The following is a 20578-nucleotide window of genomic DNA, read 5'->3' on the forward strand; positions in this document are numbered from 1 at the left end:
TTGTTCCCAGTTATATCGTATTCTTAAAAACTTATATTCAACAAACTGAAAGAAAATGTATTTTTGATGATCTGGTCGTGCCGTTGACCAATGCCAGAAGTTAATTCTTGTCACATTTGGTGGTTGTCCCCTTGTGACAAATTGAAATTCAATTATTTTACAAAAATATTTAGTGTATCTGTTTAACCCCTCAGGCCTCTGGCATATTGACCGTTAAATTTCGTAAATTTGCTGTCAGAAAATCAGAGAATTTGTGTGTATTTCCGCTTCTCAATAAAATCCAAATAAATGTGATATTTCTAAACATACCCGAAAACTAAAACTGTTTTTGGAAGGGGGTGATATATGTTTTAAAATCATATTATTAGAAATAAAAATAATTTAAATTCACAACGTTCAATAATAGTTATTCAAATTATTATCAGAACTTTTGATTTCATAAAGGTGTACATTTTAATTCTTCTGTGGTTAGATTAAAACAAAAAGCGTGGTGTTTTCTCTTTCTAACAGTTCTTGTTCGTTGTTCTTGTATTGTTTTGTATTTATTTTACTCATATAATGCACTTGCATAATGTTGATTGACTAGATGATCATTTGTGGAAAAGTATGTGGAAGGGTTTAGTTTTTCCAATGGGGAAGATTTAACCCGGACATAAAATCGGAAAAAAAAAGATTGATAGTGATGATTAGTATTAAGTATTTCTACTTATGAGCCATGTTTTCAGCGTATATCTGAATGTATTTGGCAATACGTTGAACATTTTGGGCACGTTATATTCTAGGGTTCGCTGTCATATTTTGGAACAAGCATGCCTTCATTCTTTGTGAACCTAATGTTGTGTTCATGTTCCAATTTATTTTTTATATTCCAAGTCAGATTTATGCTGAATAAATATTTTTTCCCATAGTAAGGCCTGTACAGGCAAGATATTAAAGTTTCGATACAAACTTGTAAAAATAATCTCGACGAATTTAATGTTTCAAAGACCCAATCCTGTCTGATTACGTCTAAAAGGGATCCAAATGATAATCTAGTGTCCTTCAACGGAAGCAATCTTCCGAACAGGCCTTCCATTGATATGCTTGGTGTAACTATAAGTGACCAGCTCAGGTACGGGGGCTCCATCAAAGCCAGAGTAAAGTTGGCCTCTCAGAAGCTGGGTGTACTGTACAGGGCCCGCAGATACTTTAATAGTACACAACTGCTGATCCTGTACAAATCGCAAGTGCGCCCTACTGTCGAATTTGGCAGCCATCTCTGGTCCGGAGCCCCTAAATACCTGAAAAAAACCCTTGACTCTGCAAAAAACGGGCGGTCCGTTTGATAGATTCCCCAATCTTAACAAACGGACTGTAATCTTTAGAGCACAGGCGACAGGTAGGTATGCTGTCCTTGTTCTATCGGTATTACAATGGAAGATGCTCTGATGAACTAGCGTCAATGATCCCTTCGGCACCGGTGCGTAGTCGGGATACACGCCAAACGCGCGCTTAACATTTGTACACGGTTGACATTTGTCACATGAGAACGGGTCGCTTCTACGATTCGTTCTTAAATTCAACAGCTCGGCTGTGGAACGAGCTGCCGGCCTCTGTGTTTCCTCCCTCCTACAACATGGGACTCTTCAAGACCCATGTTCACTCCTTCCTCTGCAAAAAAAGACCCTCTACACAGCATCCCCAAAGATGACATAGGCCCTGAGGGAAATTATTTTCTTCAGGGCTTCCTGTGTGGAGTTAATAATAACAATGAAATGTTACGTCTCTGTGAAAAAATATTTTTAGAAACTAGTAATTTAACCATAAAGTTTTGTACTGATTGTAGGTAATTTAAGTATATTTTACAAGAATGTCCCCAAGTGGTTATTTCATGTCGTAGAATTGATTCTGCGAGTGACAGATTTAGATTTTAAAAATATTTACAGGAACGAAACCTTTCAGTTTATATAATCTACCCACAATCGATCTCAGTCTTTTGCAAATATTGTTTATTTTAATGTCCCATTGATAACATATTTCTCTTGAATATTTAAGTTCCCTTAGAATATATGGTATTCTTTAGATAATATCTATACATTTGTTAAAACTGTTATACATATCGCTAGTTAGAAGCATAATTGAATACAACTCAGTAGTTTGGTCTCCCTCTTAGAAAATTCACATTAATAACATTAAGCGAATAAAAAAATAATTTCTACGTTTTGTAAATTTTAAATTAAATATCCCACTAGAAGACTTAGAATATCAAATCTTATCAAATATTCTAATAATACACACATTGGAAGACAGGCGTAAAATAAACAACTTAACTTTTTTATTCATGATTCTAAACTCTAAACTCGACTGTTGCGAACTTCTGCAACTCATAAACTTACGAATACCTACAATAACAACACGACAAAATACACTATTCCACTGTAACACACATAAGCGCAATTACATTGCGAACGGTTTCACACTATGGGAAACCAATACTTAGGTGATGTTGATATATTTAATATTAGCTTTTCGAATTTTGTGGATCACGTAAAAGACTTATTTCAACAGTATTCCTAAATGGAAGTTGTATATTTGTAAACCAGTTAAATCGCTGTATTTTTTAATTTATGTTCTTGTTCTTTTTAATTTTATTTCTTGCATATATTATTTTTTAATGTAATTTTATTTTTATTATTTCTTTCTCATGTTTCAAAATTGTCTGTCATCAAAATTGTACCTACATGTAAAAATAAAATAAAATAAATTTGTAAAGCCGAAACGGTAATTATATGGAATTCGGTCGATATTTTTAATTATTATTATTTTTTATATATATATTTTTTTTGTAAGAAACAAAGAGCTTTTATATAATATACAATGATAGATATAAATATACAAGTTAACTGAAGTCAATCCACAGATATGCTGTAGGTATGAAATAATTCATTGTGTATCTAAAGCCAATTTATAAATTTGTCTAGAGATTTTTGTTGTGTTGTAAACAAGTCGTTTTTTATTAAATATTTTTATAATTTTCGCTTAATTATAATTTTTTTTAATATTAGAGCGCTCCTTCTAACATTCCTATTTAGATATCTCCCTTTCAAACAATCTTTGAACGCTTACTATGCAGCCTTTACAAAACGATAATGTATATACTCCTAATTATACTTTGCTGGACAAGTTTATATATTTTCTGCGATCACTGATAGAAATACATTTCTCTATTAAGGTTTCCATGTATACATGTCGGCAATGTAATCTAACCTATTGTACACGAAAGGGCCAAATAAAATGTGATTGATCCTGAAATAAGATGAGTAATTGCCGAATGAGTGGAATTGATTGAAAAAATTCATTAATCGTCGTTGATCGAGTCCTTCTGTCCAAATAATAAAACCAAGGAGAATTACATTCGGCACCGAGGAAAATAATTTCATATAGGGCCGATGTTATTTTTGGAGATGCTGTCTGGAAGGTCTTTTTGGGGAGAGGAAGGAATGAACATGGGTCTTGAAGAGACCCATGTTGTAGGAGGGTTATAACACAGAGGCCGCACGGAGAAAATTAAGTAATGCTTATTTATCCACGTGCATTTAATCATGACGAAATGCGAAAATATTCGGATTTTCATGAACACGTGCTTCGACATCGTGATAATATATTCGCAATTTTTTAAAAGTTTATCAGGAAACCTGTTAATTCATTCGTTAAGGGTTGCAATAACGTTTTAAATAGGTTTCACAATAATTTGAAGAGATTCTTAATAAATTAGCAATTCTTTTTTTCCGTGAGGTAAATCGTTCAACAGTCGAGTTGTTAAAAAACGACCCGTTCTCTGTGACAAATGTCAACCGTGAACAAATGTTGGGCACGAGTGTGGCATGTTTCCCAACTCTGTACTGGTGCCGTAAGGATCATAAATTATGATGACGCTAGTTCCTCTGAGCATCTTCCAATGAAATACCAGCAGAATAAGGACAGCATTATGCCTGTGCTCTAAAGATAGTAATGCGTTTTTTGAAAGCGGAATCCATCAAACGGACCGCCCGTTTCTGCAAATAAATTTAATTTAATGTTGAAGTGTTTAATTCGTAGAACTCCATTTATTATTTTTCATTTAAAGTGAATCAAATTTAAAAATGTTACTATTACGTTTTTTATTGTTGAAACAGCTCTTTAAAACTGTGGTTATATCACACTGAGACGACTCATTTTATGATGTTTAATTATTAATACATTATTTAATCCTGTTACATCGCATAAATAAAAATATGGCAGGGGTACATAAAATCATACAAATAAGTCGTGAGCAGAGGAAGTGTAAAGCAAGTAAGCAAGTGACCAAAGAAAACTTTAAGTAACCAGCAGGACTCCAAAAGAAACAAACATCATCACCAAGTAAAAGGCTTCCTTTCCTCTCTCCTCGTATTCCTTGTGATAATTACAAGATCGATTGATATTTTCAATTCATTTAAATACAGTCTATTTTAAATACCAATCAGGGAGTGGTTTATTTATTTAATCGGGTATCAAACGGTACCCATGTTCCGATAACTTTAATATTAAAGCGCAAATTTTCCATTTGAATAGTTGAAGACTGTATGCCACAAATTAATGTGCCAATTTAGTTTCCTTGTTAAAATTTGACACATGTTTGTCAATTGTTTTATTAGACTAGAGTTGTTTCAAAGATTTAATTATGAAGTAGACGCTATTGGATTTCAGATTTTAGAAACAAATATTAGCGAAGTGATTTGATTACTGAAATATGAGACTAACTTAGATGAAATTAGTGATGAAGAATTGTATTACAAAAGGCAGTCTTTTGAACAATGAAACTGAGCGAGCGCTAAGTTCGAATTTGGCTCAAACTCAAACTTATCTACAAGCATATTTAAGTATGCTATGAGAACTTTAGCCACCTTTTTCATTGATTTTTCCACTACTTAATCATGACTTTATTTACTATGCCGCATGAAAAAAAACAAAACAAAATGAAAATAACAAATTTGACAATAAATATTTTTTGATGTGCTGCGTAAAAATTTATTTATAAAAATATTTTTACCTACCTATTTTGTTTTTATTTATTTTTTCTTGAAACTTATTGACAATCGTATATATTTATTTATTTATTTGAGGAACATAAACAGTCTTCGTAATACAATATACATAAGAGGATAACAAAAAAACAGACCAATTATTAATGTTCACAGATAGATATTCAGAAACATAAAACTAACCTGTAAACTAGAATATTTAATAAAAATAGAAAAAAAACAGAATAAAGCAGCAAATAAGAAAAATAATAATACGAATGTAAATTCAACAAATGATAAACCTATAATATGCCTACAATAAACAGCAATAAAATAAAATAAATGCGATTATAACTATACTTAAATAGACTTGGGTTGGAACGGGAAAGGGGAGGAGAGGGATAAGGAAAAGTTGCCACGCAAGTAATATTAAAATATTAGGTACAATCAATTTAACAGTCGTGAATATGAGTTAGAATGTGATACAATGAAATTCTGTAGTGATAGTAACTAGCAGTGAATATGTCAGCACGAGTGTCTATATTTGCAAATTTATGATTATAGTAGTTACATGTCCTTTGCATAGATTCTGTAATCTGCATATATCTCAGGTAATATATACAGTTCTGCTCGATTAAAACTGAAATAAAATAAAACATTATAAGAGAAGATGATAATATTGACGGTGACAGAATTATTCTAAAACCGTCATTTTGGCATTGGCATTGAGAAGAATTCCGTGACAGGTGTACAAATTACGTCACGATACGCTGCTCGTGTTCTGACAACGAATCTTTCACATATTTACTTTCTTATGATTAATGTTCGGTATTTATGGAAATATATTTGTCTTGACGTCACCAACCTATTTTAGTAGCGTCGTAATTTAACAGGTAATGAACGCAAATATATTTACGTTTCTGGAGTTCTGAATCATATTTCTATTGAAATAATGAATTTTCTTTTAATTGTGAAAGGATGCTGTTTGATGCCCAAACTGAGATCAAATAGAGTGTAAACGTAAAACAGAAGATCATTCCATCGGGTTAAAATCATTGGGAACACGAGGAGAGATGAAGGAAGCCTTACCTTATGATAATGTTGGTTTCTTTTGACGCTGTTTGTTTCTTAAAAAATCCATCGCTTGGATCATTTAGTTAGTAGGTGTACACCTCATACGATATACAGGGTTTTCCAATAAGAGGTGTTATTTTGATATTCAATCGTAAAAGATCAATGGTTTTGTTGCTTGTGTGGCAAGTAGCGCCGTCTTGTTGAAAGTAAACGTTGCTCAGATCAATACCATCCAATTCCGGCCATAAAAAATCATTAATCATCTCTCGATAGCGCAATCCATTCACCGTAATGTTGCTCCAGCCTCATTTTCATAAAAAGTAAGGTCCAATGACTCCGCCGGACCATAAACCGCATCAAACAGTCACAAAATGAGAATAGAGAGGCTGTTCAACAATAACTCTTGGATTTTCTGAGCCCCGGATGCGTCAATTTTGCTTAATGACTTTCATTTTCGGGTTCTGGGAAAGTCTTATTGGACTTCTGTTATTATATCATTATAGGCTATTTGCTCGACAGAACTGAAATAATAACAGAACTTGAAAAAATCTTTCACAGAACTTGAAAATTAACTTTTAAATTTGATGAATTGTTCAAATTCTCCGAAATAACCCGCCTTGGATGAATCAATGGATGCACTATTAACTATAAGTAAACCACTCACTAGATCGATAACTTCGGGCTTTTTGTATGTAACAAATTGGTTCTAAAAAATCATAGATATGCCAATATATAGACAGTGAAATTATCATTCGGGGCCTACTTATTATACTATACACCAATGAAAAACTCTGAAAGTTTACTCCATAGACTTTCAGAGTATTTTATTGGTGGATATAGTTATGAGTTTAACTTAGTTATGTTATGTAAATGATGAATTTTTGGAGTAGGTGGATGAGTTTGCGTATTTGGGAAGAATAGTTACTAGAGAAAGTCTGACGGGGTAAATGCAGGAATCTCGAAAGCAGCGAAGCTAGCAGTCCACAATGGAGTACTGGTACCTACCCTGATGTGTGGCAGTGAGGCATGGAACTGGCAGACGAATGATGAATTTAGATTGAATGCTGTAGAAATGAGATCCCCGAGGCGCATGTGTGGTAAAACCGTATATGATCGTGTGAGAAATGTGGAGATTCGCAAATAATGCAATTCTGATATAAGCGCAACGAGTAAGATTAAGAAAGGAACACTTAGATTGGGCATGTAGAGCGAATGAGACGAGACGATGTATGAATGTGATTGAAGTAAGGAGTGTGTGCCAAGACCAAGTTGTTTGACGGTCCATCACCTGTACCTTCCCAAGCTGGGAAAAGGTGCACAGTGGCGGATTCAGATTGTACTTATCATTAAGTAATAAAAAATATTAAAACTATCACTTCGATGAATGTCTTTTTCAGAAATTTAAAAAATTTAAACATACGATCATTACAGTAAATTAATATGCAACTAAAGTTGAACAAATTAATGAGATGGAGCTCATCGTTCAAGCATTTTTAGAGAAGATCATTTTTAAAATACTATGAAAGTCTGGGAAACTATTTTCTTTCTTTCAATTATAAGGTCTTCAGTAATTCATAAATATAATTGAATTGCCACCCAACTTAGGCATCATCTGAAAAAGCATTTATATCTTACGCTGAGAACAGCACTCGTTTATTTTAATTCTGCTGGAGCTTGCAAAATAACAAAATTGAATTTCTCGGTAAGCGAAATACGTAAATATTTAATTATTTTTAGAATACTACCCGTTATTAATAATTTAATCGATTGAGGGTCATCAAAATCTTGTATTTTTAAATATCACGTTATTTTCTTCCAGTCTCTCCAAATCCAATCTCCCCACTCTTCCCCGATCACATTTCACCCCGCCGCACAGTGGGCTGAAAATCGCCTTTCATGGACATAGAGACTTAAATTTTCAAGTGTATTTCTTTGGCTAAAAATGGATTCTGCTGCTCATTAATATGCTATAAAATTTTGTATGAAGCAATTGCGTGTACAAATGAAGGAGTCATCATTTTTTTAAGAAAAAATTGTATGGAACTGACATTAAAAATGAGGCTATCTCTGGAATCATAAGGTTGACCATTATATCCTTACACACAAATATACTACTATTTATTTGTATTTTTTGACATACTTCGTATTGTGGCGAAACTTGTGATTTTTTTTTTAAAAACCTCAAAGTAAAAAAAAAAATCTTTTTTATGTTGAAGATTCATTTTAATGCTTAAATGCTTTACATATGAGTATGCTTTGTCTAGTTTACAATATTTTATTTAAACTGTAAGCTTAAAAGCATTTAAGCATTAAAATGAATCATCAACATTAAAAAGGGTTTTTTTCAACTTTGAGGATTTAAAAAAAAAAATCGCACCTTGCGCCACAATATGAAGTATGTCAAAAAATTCAAATAAATAGTAGTATTATCTTTGTGTTAGGATAGAACGGCTAACCTTATGATTCCAGAGATAGCCTCATTTTTAATGTCAGCGCCATACAAATTTTTCTTAAAAAAATTATAACTCCTTCATTTGTACACGCAATTGCTTCGTACGACATTTTATAGCATATTAATGATCAGCAGAATCTATTTCTAGCCAAAAAATACCCTTGAAAATTCAAGTCTCTATGTCTATGAAAGGCGATTTTCAGCCCACTGTGCGTCGCGCCATGTGCTTACAAGCCTACATAATGTATCAATACTCAGAATTATTAATTTTGAAGTATGATTTAAAAATAACAACGCTATATTTAGGTACTGTACCTATTATTAATAATTTATTCTAGAATTGGTTGTCATAAAAATATCTTATTTATAGTATCATGTTCTCTTCTTCCGTTCTTTTTCTATTCATTACCCCCCTCCCCCTGTACACGTTTTGATCCACTAATATGCAGTATTATTTTGAAATAATATTGTCAAATAAGCAAGTTATATAATGTTTGCGATTTTCACGGCCATTATATTGATTTATGCCGTGTTTCGGCCAGCGTTGGTGTCCATGATCAGGGTAGATGTGCATTGTGCAATATTACATAAAATTACACATCTGCCCTGATTGCATATTGAGGAGCATTTTTGTACGTTAGAGGCCCAGAGGAAAATAATTATCGTCAGGGCCTTTGTCATCTTTGGGGATGCTGAGTAGAGGGTCTTTTCAGGAAAGGAAGGTGAGGAAGTTTTGAGAAGGAAAAAGGTACGAGGGTTGAGTAGAAATCTGTGGGTCAGTGTTTCCAGGAGTAACGGATAATAAATGCCGATTGAAGTCCCGAAAGCCCTTCTGGGCGGAAGGAGAGAGGCTCCTCCGATTACCCCTCACCCCAGAAGATAGGTGAAAACTTGAGTGGCAAACGGCCAACGTGGGATATGCCCATCTCATACAGGACCCCACCGAGAGACAGGCTGGGTTCTCATTGCCTCGCAAAACCTGGTCCGCCATCAATAGGTTAAGGTGCTCCCATAGCCGCTGTGCCCACATGATGCACAGATTGGGCCTTAAAGAGTCGGAGATGTGTGTATGTGGTGCGGTGCAGACTACCAAACGTGTGGTCAAGGAATGCCCGCTTCATTCATTCCCCGGCGGGATTGATGAGGTTCACATGGCGACGCTTGAGGCCCTAGACTGGCTAGCAGACCTAGATGTCCCCCTCTGACCCCCCACCATACGAAAGAAGAAGACGAATAATAATACTTGGATAATTAATAACAAAATCACCCCAAGGGCGCTATGAAACCATCCCTTCCACTGCGGTGAAAGGCGATATTCACAGAATCCTGATGGAGAGGTCATAAGGTCTCCTTCAACGAGTCTCTCCCGATCCGGCCAGCCACGCAGTTGGTGAGCAGACGCACCTATCGTCAAGAAAGCATATTGCACTTGAACCAAATCTCTTCGAATATCGATATATTTTGCGTCACTTAGAAGCAATTCTAAAGGGAAATCCTATTGATTCTTGAAAGAGTCTCCTCCTCGATCTTTCACTGCTGCCTGATTTTTTAAAAATTTTTCCTTTTAAATATAAATCTCTTTTTATACCAAGTGTCATACGTAAATTCTTGCCTGTTCAAATTTTAGTTTGTAATACCTAACGAAATTAAAACCATGTAATTATTACAGTTTGGGATTATTGAGTACTTATCGGCTTACGAAACTAACCACACTCGTTGGATTATCCATAAAGAGAAGCGAGGGGTGCACAAACTGCACAACCCCTATGGCGATAGCTAGAATATGTCTCATCGGTACTCACTCCTTAAATATGATTCATGATGACTCACTGATGCGATGCACCCTCTGATTGCTTATAAACTTTGACGACACCGATCAATACTCAGCGACGATTGATGATTATTTATCGATAACGTATTCCATACTCGAATACGATCGTTATAATATATTACACTAAAAACTTATCTTTTTAAGCTGTCATACCCTTAAATTAAATATACCATTCCTGAGAGAAAGTCTAGTTATTCCCAATTTTCCAATTACGTCCTAAATCCTGTATCTAAATTTCGCTAATAAACAATTAGTTAATGTTAATTAAGTGTTAATCTCAACTGACTTATCGGGTCAGTATTGTACTGTATATTATCTCCATATATAGTTAGTACTAACACAGATCATTGTAGAAATGAATTATATATTTGTACAGCGCCCTTGAGGTGATTTTGCACAAAAAAGGCGCTTTATTCAAATAATCCAAGTATTATTATTTTTTATTATTACATATGCAAATACAAACAAATATACTATTATACTAGCGTAGACCAGTGAAAAATCACGAAATCTGACTTTACTTGTCAAGATTACACGGAGAAAATTAACTGATATAAAAGTTTACTAATCTCTTCAAATTATACGTAATCTGGTTCAAAACGGGATTTCAGGCCTTTAACAAATGAATTGATTCCTAGTAAACATTAATAAAGAACGAATGTTTTATCGCGATCGAAAATTCAAATATTTTCGTATTTCGTCATTGTATATTATCAGGATTAGGGGGAGGAAAAGGGGGTGGGATGGTTTTCTATAGTCTCTAAATCTTTAGTAGACAGTCAGTTTTCTATCATGATTTAAGATTTTCACGGCTAAAAGTATTTTTTAATATTTGTTTTTGGGGTGTTATGCCGTGTTGCGCTAACTCTTTCTTTAGACAACGTTTCGGACAACGTTACAGTGTCCATTATCAGGACAGATGTGTGTCTATCCACAGATTTTCTTGTTTTGAAGGTCAAGTGTGCAAAATTTCATCAATCTCGGAATAAAACTGTAGATTTGTATAAAAAATAAATCCACGCCGTCCGCCCGATGTCTGCTCGCCACAACACCCTGGACAAGACAAGATGGATAGGTAAATATATATGGTGTAGTTGACAATTTACGGTTTGCTTACCTATATTAACGACCCCGTGATTGGTGAGCTCCCAGCAGGAGTGCAAGCGCAGCACGCTGAGGCTGGCGCTCTGCTTGGGCGAGAAGTAACCCAGCGCAGTATCCGTCACGTGGTACGCCTGCAGGGAGAACTCGTACAGCGACGGGAGCAGCTGGGCCACGGCACCAACCTAACCAATAAACAAACAAACATAAATTGCTATAATTGCATAGTACTTGGCAATTTATAAGTCAATCTATGACACTTTGATGGTGGACCAAATTAATTAATAATATTGTCGTTGTATATTTTTGAGGGTTCAATGCCAAATGACCTTGATGAGCAGCCGCCTCCAATGGTGGTAATGCCCTACGGATTGGGTGAATTATGGTTTAGGATAGGTTCCTGCCTTTCCCGAACATTGTATTATGTAAGGTGATCGATACTAGAACTGCTTAAGGGTATATATAATAGAGAAGACATATAATAGCAAACGAGTTTATGTAAATAACGCGAAAAACAATTAAAATTATCTACATGGCTGCTTACAACCGCCAGGAGACAGTGAGACTATGGTATCTCCAATGTATGTTGTGAGGCTGAAGGTAGTGGGGTGGGAAAGGAGATAGGAAGTGAAAGGGGAAGGTTGCCCAAAAATGCCCACAGCCATTTCAAGCAATGTTTCAATTCTGAATGGTGGTCTTACACCAGGACGATACTGAGAGTATCTTGCACTCTGCACGTGTCTGAAATATACAATATATATTTTTTAAATGAGTAAGTTGTGAAATAACACAAATTAATCAAATAAAAATTAGTTGCGCACGCCGGGATTTGATCCTGCGACCTCCGACTTGCTAGTCAAGGTCTTACCCCTCGACCACGGAAGGCGTCAAATATGTATGTATTTTTTGCGCTTCTCTGCACAAGTATTGTATTGTAATTGAATGATGTACGTTTTAATTTTTAATAATTAGGAACAAATTATTTATCGATTCACGTTAACGTTGAGTATTTCCTTTTTTATGTAAAAATCCTAACAAAAAAGGTAGAAGAATTAGAAAAGCATCCCATGGGTTTTAAAAGTAAAAACTGATTTTAGGTTGCAAGTTTATCTTAAGGTATAATAGGCACCCAAACACATATCTCACTATACAAGTATGTTATTATTACCAGCTCTGTATTGTTTTTTTAAGTGTGTTATGTTTATGTAATGCTTATGTTATGTTTATGTTATCTTTATGTTGTATTTTATTCTTTATATTTATATGATCCCATTTGCTGTATTTGTTTATAATTTTCTCTATTTCATAGTTCTGTTAAAAAAAATTTGGAAAAATCTGATTTGTAAAATAACGAAAAACGCCCACTAGTATTATACACAGGTTCCTATTTGTATAATTTTATAATTATCTACTGTTACCAGCTATGTACCGCTTATGTTAAGTATGTTGTGTTATGTTTATGTTACGTTATGTTATGTTTATATTCCATAATCATCTGTATATTTATATCCTGCCATTTGCTGTATTTGTTTATAAGTTTCTCTATTTCATAGTTCTGTTAAAAAAAGCTACTAATTTTGGAAAAATCTGTTTTGTGAAATAACGAAAAACGCCCACTAGTATTGTACACAGGTTTCTATTTGTATAATTTTATAATTATCTCCTTTTACCAGCTCTGTACCGTTTCCATAATCATCTGTATATTTATATCCTGCCATTTGCTGTATTTGTTTATAAGTTTCTCTATTTCATAGTTCTGTTAAAAAAAGCTACTAATTTTGGAAAAATCTGTTTTGTGAAATAACGAAAAACGCCCACTAGTATTGTACACAGGTTTCTATTTGTATAATTTTATAATTATCTCCTTTTACCAGCTCTGTACCGTTTATGTTATGTTTGTATTCCATAATTATTTGTTTATTTATATCTTGCCATTTGCTGTATTTGTTTATAAGAAAAAAATGTTAATTTTGTATGGTCAAGATCACCTTTAATGAGTGAAAGCAAAAGTAAATAATAATAAATAAATATTAAAAAAAATATAAAGCCATTACATTATATATACAGTGAAGTAAACATGTTTATAAACACGGGGAGATTTTTAATATGCTTTAGTTTTTATAATATTACTTATGGCACCAGTATGGCATTGGGGTTACCTTACACGCTGAAAGAAGCTAATTATTATGAAGCGTATCTTTTATTTAAAGGGCGGAGACGGTTTACATATAGTTGAGCATTGGGCGTAGGGCCATTGTGGTATCTCCCATTAAACCTCATTCCTTTAACAGTCACCCTGTCCTTTCTATAAAATTCACCATTGTTGTCATTGTATATGTGGCTATGTCTTCTGGTTCCACGTGTCTTCTCAGGTCTCATATTTCCTCTCCAATTATGAAACGTAATATTTGCATATAAAATATTTACCATACAATTTAGTAAATTTTATTTAGCACATTTCTGTGTTTTTGAAAAATCATCAACAGGCTGAAGAACCATCCTACAACAATATGCTTTGAAAACCATCCCATCTAAATTTTACGAAAACACATAAAAACATCAATAAAATTTTGTGCAAAATTTAAAGATCGAGCAAAAGTGGTTTAAGTATAGTGCTTCTGAATAAGGACGGGTTGTTTAACAGAATTTTAACAATCCATCAATTTTCGAATGTATTCAAAAATAAACAACCGTCCAAAGTTTTTTTTAAATGTGTTCGGTTTGGAGTGATCAATTATAATGGAAATTTTTACCCCGCGCAAAAGTATCTTTATATTAAGCAGACATTTTGTCTAACTTTCTTCTTTTCTTTTCTGTAGCGCTATCCCAAATCCGCTATTTGTAACATTTCTCCGGCTAAACCTTTTATAATATCCCCTCGTGTATTGGGGCTCATGTTGCGTTGAAGGTTGTCAATCTACCCTTCCATTAGAATTGGATCCTTAAATTCACCCTTCAGGTTCTAGTCAGGTATTGTGTGTATTGGTAGAACTACAAACTTACTCAATTACAAGGAACTTTTGAGATGCCACAATGCCAATTAATAATTCATGGTGAAATGGAAACTTGCTTTTCAGATTTCTCTGTTATAATTCAACAAGATATTTTCCACTTACAAAGTTTTTACTCTTCGTTTGTGCTCTGCGCAGTATAATATTTTAATTTCTTCATATGAAGCGGTTACTTTGTGATGTGACATTATAATTTAAAATTAAACAGTAACTTTGTAAACATCACTTATACTTATCTATAAGTGATGTTTACAAAGTTACTGTTTAATTTTAAATTATAATATTTTAAGATCAATGTATTTTTCTTGCAATCGAATCTGTATTTTTCCCTGTTTACATGGAGATCATCAACTTTTTTTGTTGAATTACATTGATCTGCGAAAAGTTTTGGATTTTACGCACTTGTGATTGTATTTTTCGGTTGCTCCTGATTGACTTGTACTTTGATTGACCGTACTGGTTACATATTTCGATTATAAATTATTAATTATTCTTGTAGGCAATCATCAGAAATGAAAAAACGTTCCTGAAATTCAGTTCAGTAACGAACCTGTGACCTTTGAAACAAATAGCGACGGTTTCTGAAATAATGGAAAATAATTATAACACTTTTTTTGTAAAGCTTTTCCAACGCAATGAAACTTAACCCCAAAGTTATGTCGTAAAACAAAACATGTTAAAATAACAAGGCATTTTTTCTCGTAAAACAACAGTTATTTTTTTCGTAGAAACGAATAAAAAACGTACATACGATGATACGGAACATTCATTATTTGTCTAAAACGCGTCTTGAACGCGTTCGGAATATTAAATAAAATATTTCAGGCCACGTTACAACATTCTGTGTTAGGCAGGTTTCCCTAAAGTTTGTTTAGGGTTTAAATTTTCTACTTTTTTACAGCAAATAATTCAGCATCTCGGCATTGGAGCCACCAGTTTTGTTTTGCTTCTAGTTTTTTACCTTTCTTACAAGAAATAACGGCAGAATTCGTGGAAAGAATACTTGAATATTTGTTACAAAAGAAAATATTAAATCAAACGACGGTTGGTGTTGGAAGCATTAAATTGATGTACGTAATAATACATAGATGGCGTTAATTTGATTAGTTTATTAAAATAGACTTATTGCAAGTTATGATTTAAAATATAAAGATGAATTATTACGTACAAACGCAATATGAAGAAGAATAAATAGTTTTGTGCGTATAAAAAAAACTCAATTGTTTCAAGAAAGGCATACAAATACAATATTGGGTGACCAGATAACTTCTCAAAATGACAATTCATCACACCTTTAAAAGGTGATGTAAAGTCATGAAAAAGGAGGAAACATAAACTAGATTAAATAGTTTCATTCAGTTAGGTTATGTGTTTTTTTTATTTCACCTTCAATGACATTATATTACTTTTTAAAGGTTTGTTGAATTGTCATTGTGTTTTTTTTAGGTTTGTCAACAGTGATTCATACCAAAGCTCTCGCAAATACAATTACACAACATCGATATAAACAATTACATACATACACACATGCACATACATACTCGCATATGCATTAAATTCATACGTACACTTACATTTACATTACGTAACAGTAATAAGTTTTTAGAACAACACGATAGAGAGCTTTAAGCCTTGTTAACAGATGATTTGAAGGTGGCCAATGATGACATTGTTAAATCAATGTAATGACTTTTGTAAGTATCGTTAAAATTACGGCAAATTCTCGGTAAAGCTGAGTCATACCCAGCTTAGTTTGATATTTTTTTAGTATTTAACTGAATATAATTAATAATAATGTTAAGTTATCATGGAAATATTGGATTGAATCACCGATACAACTTTGTATTTTTATGGCTTTCTTGAAGGAAGTATGTTTTTATACGGACAAAACTATTAATTAATATTCATGTTGCGAATGTACGGGCGCAAATAAAAAATAAGTTTTGATATTTTAAAGCAAACGTTGTAATCGACGAACGCGTAGATTACAACGTACATCACATTTACCTTTAAATTCTCACTCTGAGAATTTTAAAACGCGAAAAGAGTTTTCTTTGCATTTTAGGTGAAAAATATTTTCCTATATTGTAGACTTATTACTCATAGAAATTCACGAGGAAAGCTTTTAGATAATATAAGAGGCAAAACATTCTGACTTTTGGCATCGGTTTATTATTTTTTCAGATATCTGAATCCTGCGTACAAGTATTCGCCCACCATAGGCGAATATACAAATTTATCTTGGATGTTAAAAATATATTCTGACATTATTACTTAAATTTTATATTTTTACCTGAAGCTTTTATCTGTTAATAAAATATGGCCTAGATTTTTATGAACGAACCAAATTTATATTTTTAATTTTTATTTTAGCCGATGCGGAAACGACGAGAAAATGCGTCACTTTCATTTTATAAAAAAATGTCAAAAGCATCAAAATGGCACATCATTATTTAGTGTAACTTTCTAATATTTTATAATTTTACTGAAATAAACTGTAGTTAAATAGAAGATTATTAACGAGTTAAATTACGCTTCGGCTGGCGTCTTTACTTAAGCCCAATACCTAATTTCTTCCGATTTATAAAAAGTTTCCCTTTAACTCTTTAATTTAAAAAAAAGTTATTTTTGAAGATAATATCTATACATTTATTATGCCGAGACGTTAATTATATGAAATTCCCTCGATAGAAAAAAATCGCAAAAATAAGCTCCGAAAATTATTATATTTTATTTTTTATTTTTTTTTTTTCAGTGATATTTATTTATTTTTTATAATATTGATTACATTTTATGATTTTGACTGTCCAACTAGGAAGGATTCCCGTTTCAGGACAGTCAATTTAAAACACTGTTTTGTTTTGTTATTTAATATGTTATAGGCACGATAAAATTCACAGTGTATCATTAAATTAAACTAAATATTTTCGCTTAATTATTATCGTTTTTTTCTCTTTAACACTCTTATTTACATATCTCCCTTCCAGACCATTTTTGAATGCTTACTACGGGGCCTTAATTCTGTTGCATGGTGGTACTGAAGTGCGTGCGCCAACTAAGTGCGTCCACTGTGTGGCGTTTTTGAACCTGAACATTTGCTAGAGTGGCTATTTTTGCACTTCAACGAGCACGACGGCCATATTTTATTTGCGAAGTATTTGTGTTCTCTGGCTCATGATTGGTGCATTTCGAGAGTGGCGCTTTTGAACCTCACCAAAAGTGGAAAATAGGCGATTTTGCATTTAACCACTGTTTTAAAAGTAGTTTTTGATTAACTTAGAGACGTATTTGCTTTAGTTTGAAGATTGTGTGGTGTAGAGTTATATAAAGATACTAATCAATCATTAAGTAAAAATGAAGAAAATGTGAATAGTGGCTGTTTTACTTACATATCGCTTAAATAGAGTGCGACCTTAAGAATAATATTTCACTGATTTGTACATCGCATTTCTCGTGACAAATCACCTTACAATTCTTTCCTAGAAATCACATACCTCTATCAAGTACTACATTGGTACATTTATTATTTCCCAATGTTTGAAAAATTATATCAATTGAAAATTTAAGTAAATGATTTACCTTTTTATAATTATATAATTAAGGTGCTAGCCATAAATCTTACTTGCGAATCACTAATTATAGATTTTAGTAATAAATCTTAGCTGCAAGTCCCTAGTTATAAATCTTAGTAATTCATTTTAGCTGTAAGTTAATCAGTTACAAGATAAGTCTTGAAGTGATTTTCCATTCAATAATTATAAAAATGTGTAAAAGATAAAATTATGAATTAAATCATGTTTCTTTACCACATCACAACTACGGAAAACACCATTTATTTTTTAGGCAAATTCATACGTCACTATAATTGATATGTCGGGATGTTGTCTCATCCAGGCCGTCGCCCAGTGGCGGAGCGGTCCCCTACACCATTGATAGAGAATATCCCTCAGGCCACCGTGGTAAAAGTGCTAAATACTTTAAATATTTTATTTCATATCCTGCATTCTATTTTATATCCCGTATTCAACTTTTTTAGAAATTATAATATTTAATATTCAGCCGGATATCATATCTGTTACCAAGTAAAATTAAAAAAGGTCTATATTATAGCCTCGTACATTCACATATAAACTACTTGATTGAAATCTGGGGAAATACATGTGAAACATATTTAAATGAACTACAGGTAACACAAAACAAAGTAATCAAAAAGCTATTTCATTTCAAACCTAGAACATCAACAAAAAAATTATAAATGGCAACAAAACTATTAAAATTTTATGAATATAATACGTGTCTCCTTATTTAAAAAATAAAGAATAAACTCATAATACAAATACAGAACTCATTAAAACGTCCCAAGTACACACACACTTTACACGGCAACACGATAAAATACATTTAAACACCATACATACTCATTATGGCAAGCAATCCATTGGTTACGAGGGAAGCAACATATATAATTGCCTCCCAGACGAAATTAAAAATGAAAAAAGTATAGGTACATTTAAAAAAAAATTGTTCAGTTTTATGCTCAATCAACAAAACAATGAAAGTGAATAATATCGTTGTGTAATATATTTATGTGTAATGTATTCGTTATTTCTAGTTAAATAAGTGAAAAATGTAATTTTCTTTTATCTAGAATAAAAATATTAAAACAAAATGTGTTAATGTAGTTTTCAGGTTAAAAAGTTGAATTGTTTGTTTTGGAAAATAAACATTAAAATTCCGAAAAAAGTTATTTATACTCACTGTATATGTTATTCTGTCCCACCTCGAAGTACTAAAGTTATACATTTTATGTTTGTCATAAAATATCTGTTTGTGATAATATTGTTGCATTCCTTTATCTAAACATCGTTTTATTATAATTTCGTAGAAGTACTGTTAAAATTATTGCGGTAATGGCAGACTAATGCTGAATGTATTTGCAAAATCTTGAGTCAAGTTAAAATTAATGCCTTGCAAGTCTAATTATGTTTAGCTCTCAATTACATTATATGAGCATGGCTAATTTCAATACCATCTCAAGGGCAACTAACCGACTATATAAAGCGTATGACTCAATTACTGTCATAGGTAATTTCAATTCTTGGAAGCATTTCAGTAAAATGTCACATTCGATATAATGATAATGTTGGTACGGTGCAGATACCAGTAGCGTGGAGTGATTCGTTTCCAAATTTTCTAGAGCAAAATATTAGTTTCTTAGAATATTTAAATACTGGTTTTTCATACAAATTGAACAAAAAAACGTCACGCTCATACTGCGAAACTTTGACAATACATGAAAACTTAATGAAATAGTTATGATATATTTTTTGTGTCTCGTATAAAGCCACCTTTATAATTACGTATTATTTTTTTGAACTTGGTCAGCTGTTCTATTTAAGATTTGAAATATGAGGGTGGCCATTTTGTTAGCCGAACACGTGCATTACTCGCAAAAGTAAAGCTACGGTGAGACTAAACAATTTTTATTACATTTTTTTTGTTATTAGAATTGCTTTGTTTAAAAAATTTGATTAGGATTTTTCTTAGATTATCTTGAATTACAACCCCTGAAGTTTCGCGGTGTAAAAAACACTTTTTATATTATTTTTTTTATATTCATAGTAAAATGGAAAACTATCCGGCTTCGCCCGTGATTTTGATTGTTGACTGATTAATTATATGAATTTTAGTGAATAAAAACAAATCGTAATAAAAAATGTGCTAATTTTACTACCAACAGTTTGTTAATTTTTAGAAGGATATTCAAACATATTTAACTAGTGCCGGTCAACGCTAGTGCAAGTCAAAGCTAGTGCCGATCAAAGCTAGTGCCGGTCAACGCTTGTGGCGGTCAACTCTATTGCCGGTCAACGCTAGTGCCGATCAACGCTAGTGCCGATCAACGCTAGTGCCGATCAACGCTAGTGCCGGTCAACGCTAGTGCCGATCAACGGTAGTGCCGGTCAACACTTGTGACGGTCAACGCTAGTGCTAGTCAACGCTAGTTTCGATCAACGCTAGTGCCGGTCAACGCTCGTGCCGGACAACGCTAGTGCCAGTCAACGCTAGTGCCGGTCAACGCTAGTTC

General features: G+C 33.0%; 1 protein-coding gene across 1 annotated transcript in view; it reads right to left on the reverse strand.

Moving 5' to 3' along the window:
- LOC149422704 (uncharacterized) overlaps positions 1–20578 on the reverse strand; it is a 307515-nt gene that overhangs the window by 237453 nt on the left and 49484 nt on the right. Inside the window, exon 3 of the mRNA XM_089633466.1 lies at positions 11496–11664. Coding sequence (XP_089489592.1) covers positions 11496–11664 — 169 coding nt within the window. The remainder of the gene's footprint in view (positions 1–11495; positions 11665–20578) is intronic.

Source organism: Hesperophylax consimilis, chromosome 7 (assembly GCF_061612785.1).
Source record: "Hesperophylax consimilis isolate HC1 chromosome 7, BYU_Hcon_1.0, whole genome shotgun sequence".
Classification (NCBI taxonomy): domain Eukaryota; kingdom Metazoa; phylum Arthropoda; class Insecta; order Trichoptera; family Limnephilidae; genus Hesperophylax; species Hesperophylax consimilis.